Source organism: Macadamia integrifolia, chromosome 2 (genome assembly GCF_013358625.1).
Source record: "Macadamia integrifolia cultivar HAES 741 chromosome 2, SCU_Mint_v3, whole genome shotgun sequence".
Taxonomy (NCBI): Eukaryota; Viridiplantae; Streptophyta; class Magnoliopsida; order Proteales; family Proteaceae; genus Macadamia; species Macadamia integrifolia.
The window spans coordinates 33,302,969-33,308,541 of record NC_056558.1 but is presented as its reverse complement, the minus strand read 5'-3'; the positions used below and the strand labels follow the sequence as shown (position 1 = coordinate 33,308,541).

Below are 5,573 nucleotides of genomic sequence, written 5' to 3'. Positions count from 1 at the left end.
TAAACATTTTCGATTTATCTTCAGGCAATTGTTTATTAAATAATTCAATTTTGGTATCACCTAAAAAGTCCTGCACTGAACTAAACCGAGTTGTTTACAATGGAACCAAAGAGTTTAACAACCTTAGGTGGGATAAGGGGGAAATCTTTGAGTGACAACCACGTAGGTGGGGGCAGAGAACCGAACTAGAGAGCTCTGTAGGACTTAGGCTAGTGCTCTCCTGTGCCTGGCTATCTCCACTATGCCAATGAAAGTAATACTATCATTTCACATATGTACTCAAAAAATATACATGATAATGATATTTTCAAATTATTTTTTAAAACCTTTTAATACCTTAATTTAAAGAATTTTTAGAAAAAGACAATGGGTAGTTGAAGGAAAGTGTCAAGTTCTAAATACTTCTATAGAGTAAGGATATGAATTTGAAACCGAAACCATTTATCAAAATCTAACCGAGCCATTTACAACGAAACCATGAAACTGTTTAATAAATAGTTTGGTTTTGGTTTTAAAATTGAAACAATTTAATAAATTGTTCGATTTTAGTTTTAACATTTAAACTGTTAGTAAACCATTAAATTGATTAAGATATACATAGCAAGTTCAGGTCATTCAATGTTAAGTTTATATACATCAACAAAAAAAAAATTTATATTTACATTAAACAACTATTAAAGAAAACATATAATGGTTAATAATTCAATTCAATGTCAAAATTTACATCCATTTCACAAAAAAATTTATAGATAAAGAAATTGTTTGAAAAAATAAAATAAAATAGAAAACATAAGAAAGTTGTTTAAACCGAAACCGTTTATAAATGAATAAATGGTTTCGGTTGAAAATGGAACAATTGATTAATTGTTTCGATTTTAGTTTTACCTAAAAAATCTTACATCGTATCGAATCAAACCATTTACACAGTACCATTCTGTGGACTTGAACTATTTAGTCCGAGTTTAGATCCAAGTTTAAAATTTTGGAATCGGACATGAAATAGGTCTCCATCAACTTCTATTTGAATTAGATCGAAATCAGCCAGAACCCTAGAAGAAGTAAAATATAGCTAAAAATGAAAATTCAAGTGTATTCATAATTGATTCAAAAGAGGATTAGAGGAATCGAACATAATCGAAAGCATGATCAATCAATGGATTCTAACGCATGGTTTTTGGACAAAAAGTGGATCCGAATCCTCTGAAGCACGGGGTGCGCTATACATCGTATAGTACAGAACAAGAGAATGACACGTGGAAATTCTATGATCGTGTGGTGTAGTCCGATGTTGTCTTAGAAAGCGATGTACACACGCGAACTTGAGCCCTGTAGGGTGGCCTAAGCATGAACTTGGCAGGGTTGGGTTGGGCCTGGGTTTTGTTTTGGGGACCTAGGGTTGGGTTGGTTTTTAAGAAACCCGGCCCAACCCAACCCTGTTTCACCCCCATTACACACCATAGGGACAAAATCTAATGTTTTCCATTGGTTGTTCTTTTACTGGGCATTCAATGATTTCGATAATAATGTTATTTTCGTTGTTTTTCAATACTCTAGCACTGTTGAGCAAGGTGTTGGTGAGATTATGATCACCCCAATGATTCGAGGGATCAAAAGGATCTCTTCTCTGAGTTTAATTGTTTCATAGCTCTCACTCAAAGAAGGGCATTCTATAGAAACTTCATTTTGTCACCTTCTTTACGATGATGATTATCTTTCGAGGCTAAGAGACCTAGTATCTATGAATTTGAGAGTTTTCTCATGTTCTTTAGGATGTTTACAAAGCGTTTATGTAAAATGACTATATTTCCACTAGAGGAAAAAATATGATGAAATGTGATTATCTTACCTAGAAATTTACTAGTATATCTGAATATTGGATACCTAAATTTGGTTTGGAAACAGCTTAATTGCCCCTTCATTAGGAGAATATTCCATTTAAGTTAAGTGGGACCTATACTGAAGACACCCACTATTGACCAGTACATTCCCCAAGTTTCATACCAAGTAAAATATGTGAAATATGAGAGAAAATGGATTTTGAATCACTCAATTTTGACATATGAACCTTAGATGGTTTCTATTTTATTTGTCTAAACTCTAAAGGGTGCTATTGATGGTAATGCCTAAGGTGGCTCTTTCAGATGAATCTTGAGGTTTTTAATCTCCGTTCCCACGCCGAAGGTGGAGAATTAAGTCCTCTTTTTTTTTTTTAAATGTATGCCCAGATGTAAATCATGTACATCTTTTTATATTTTATATTTTGAGCTTGATACATACTTTGCTAACTTATAGAAAACAAAAAACCAAGCGGTTTGATTTCCAAATGATCTCCTTTGTTATTGAAGTCTTGGTTTGCAAGCTCTTCCTCAACCAACATTGTTGACCTTGGAAGTTTTCTAGTGTAAGCCATAGATAGGATTGGTGAAGCTTAATGTGGACGGGTGTGCTCATGGCAACTCAAGCAAAGCTGGAGCAGATGGTTTATTTAGAGACAGTATTCTTTAGGCAATGTTCTAGATTCCTTTTCTATTTCACTGGGAGTTCATCCAATTTCTTTTTGGAGTTTAAAGCACTAATGGCAGGAATCATTAAAGCGATGTCTCTTAGGATATCTCACCTCTAGATTGAATCAGATTCTGAGGCTATGGTGTCTACAGTTCACTGTAATTCAATCCCATGGTTTGTTATGCAAGATTGTGTTGCGGTTCAAGAATATCTTAGATTGATTCAATGAAAAATTTCTCATTGCTTGCAAGAAGCAAATATGGTTGCAGATTTTCTTGCTAAGGAAGCGGCTAAATGTAAACGAAAAGTTTATTCTACTTAAGGGATGACATAGATCGTGATGCTTTCTCTAGGCCTCACTATCTGTTTTACTGTTAACGATGAGTTTCTCTATTGATGGCAATACTGAAGATGGAGATTTCTTAGCTCGCTTTGTAATGCTTAGTGTTCATCTTTTTCCTTTAAGAAAAAAAAAAAAAAAAAGTTATCCACATAATCAAATGTGGACAGTCTCGTCTACATATCCCCCAGTCCAAAAAACATTTACATAAAAATGCATATATAGTATACTAGAAAAAAAAGAAAAATTCCATTCACTTGTCCGTGAAATGATCCGATGTTGCATGTGGGGCAAAATATCTGACATAAAATTCTGATTAATCTAGGTCAGATTGCTTAGCGTAAAGTTCTGATGACTTGCCAGATAACATCGATGTGGCAGATTAATTTGGTCGTGAGATTTCCAATTGGGACCATCATTGATCATGCGCACTCTAGATTTCTGAGTAAGCAAGTGCGGTGAGTTCTTCTCTCTCTCTCTCTACGGTTATCTATAGTCCTTCCAAAATGTTATGATGAAAACCCATTACCAGTTTTTTTTTTTTTTTATTGGTTTCACTCCCTTGCTGTGCAGAATGAAGCATCGGGATCTATACCTAAGTATTTTATATAAGCAAGAAACAAGTGAAGCATAGAACTCCTAACTTGGGAGAGTATAGAATAGAGAGAGTCTGAGCCTTGATGAGATGAACATATGACCTAATCTTCCTTTCAAGCAAGATTATATAGTTTCCTTTAAGAAAGAAGTCATAAATAAAAATAAACAAAGGGTTAAAGACAACCAAAACCTGGAAATTAAAAAGATAAAAAAAAAAGAAGAGAGTATATGATGATCATCTATCTTCCATCATCATGACCACCGGTTGTATCAAATCAAATCAATCATGTGAAGTCATGGACAAAACTAGGCCTGTCGGGAACGTTGAGACGCCACGAAAGGAAAGGATTACCGGCGGCTGTGGTGGTGGTGGTGGAGTCTTGATCATCATCGTCCACGAACCTGAATTCATAACCCAGATCAGCCGGTGACATGGAAGCTACCTTCTGAGTCTCCCCATGGTGAGCCCACGAGTGGAGGTGATGTTGGCTCATTAGGAACTGCGACTCCATCATCCCCGCTGTAGACGCATCTGTGTTGTTGGCTATTGTGGTTGCCCTCCTCTCTTCCTTCTTGTAACGGATTCCACAAGCATTGCACAGCGACTACACCATTCAAATACATATCAGAATCAGATTCTTGGATTTCCATGGCGGAATTAAGAAAATATCCCACACAAACAAGAGAGAGAAACAAATACCTTGGGGCCTCTAGGACCGTTCCTCCAGAGAGGAGTCGAAGTTGTGTCACAGTTTGCGCATCTTCGAGCCAAGAGAGGGTCACCATTCAAGCTATTGCCATTGCCATTGCTTCCTCCACGGCTGCTCTTGTGGGTGGATGTTGATGAATGAGGCTTGTTGGTTTGGAATATATCCCAGCGGAGATTGGACATGCATGAACCAGAGTTTCTGTGATTGTTGTTGGACGATGATTTATCTTCGATTTGGCGAGTGGATGGGGTACCCAAAGAAAGGGTGCAATCCACAGAGGATGAAGGTGAAGCTATGGTGTAGGATTCTTGTTCATCGATAGGCATGGAGAATAGCATGGAGAAGCAATTCCCCTGAGAGTGGAAAAGACCACATGAACATGGACCCATCATGTTGCTATGAGAGCTATTATTACTGTACCGATGCATCTGAGTTGTTGGGTATGTATAGATTCAGTGGAGAGGACAAGTTACCAGGTGGGTTTTGCATACAATTGTGTAAAGGAAGTGGGGAGAAGAGAGATGAAGAGGAGACTAGGAGAGGAAGAAGGAAGGGTAAATAATTGGAGGGTTTTGAAGTTATGGTTGTACAGAAGGACAACAATGGCAGAAAGCAATAGTAATAATCTAATCTGATATTCTGATGTTTGCGAAAGAAGTGAAATAGAAAAAGGGTAATATATATTTGGTAAGTGAATAGTGTACAAGATGGTCTGGGAGAGACTCAGAGGAAGTGTTGTCTCTTAGCTTTAAAAGCTAATATAAATGGCAAAAGACCAGTCAACACCTTCAGTCCACGTTGTTGTCAAGCACAAATTTGAATATATGAGAGACAGAGAGAGAGAGAGAGAGAGGGAGGCACCAGGACTACATGTATGATGTGGTGTTGTGTGTATATATATATAATGAAGGGAGAGGAGGAGTCAGGTGGTCAGTGGGTCAGTGTAGGAGGAGGGGAAGAGGAAGAGTTGGTCTTCCCTTGTCTTTGGTAGTTTGATGGCAAAAACTAGAAGTGGTGTCACTTATGTAAAAGCTAATGCAACTATTATTTGCTGTTTGCAGAGACTCGTAGCAGTACTTCTCTCTATTTATACACAAAACCATCATCCTACTACACTTACTTTGTTGAGGTAATAGTAGAAGAGTGAATCAGATATATAGAGAGAGAAAGAGGCGCAGTAAACAATGCTCTAGTCAGAGAAGCAGATGGGTTTGGTCATTGGGTAGTCAAAAGAGCCCACGTGACTTTGGGGCGGTGAAGAAGATGGGGTAGAGGAACAGTCTTCCAGGGATCTGCCTTCTCCGATCACGAGGAGTCGGTATGAAAGTTAAGTCTCTCTCTTATTCATTCCTCTCTCTCTCTCTCTCTATAGCTTTCAATCTGTGTATATATAATGAAAACAAAACCAATACGACATGAAA

At 37.4% G+C, this 5,573-nt stretch overlaps 1 protein-coding gene across 1 annotated transcript; it reads right to left on the bottom strand.

The window, feature by feature from the left end:
* Positions 1-3,500: 3,500 nt before the first annotated feature.
* On the bottom strand, positions 3,501-5,250 carry LOC122060390 (GATA transcription factor 18-like). The gene is made up of 2 exons (XM_042623472.1): positions 4,143-5,250; positions 3,501-4,047 (listed from the first exon to the last, which is right to left on the bottom strand). The coding sequence occupies exons 1-2, from the start codon at positions 4,578-4,580 to the stop codon at positions 3,727-3,729; spliced, it is 759 nt and encodes a 252-aa protein (XP_042479406.1). The 5' UTR covers positions 4,581-5,250; the 3' UTR covers positions 3,501-3,726.
* Positions 5,251-5,573: the final 323 nt, after the last annotated feature.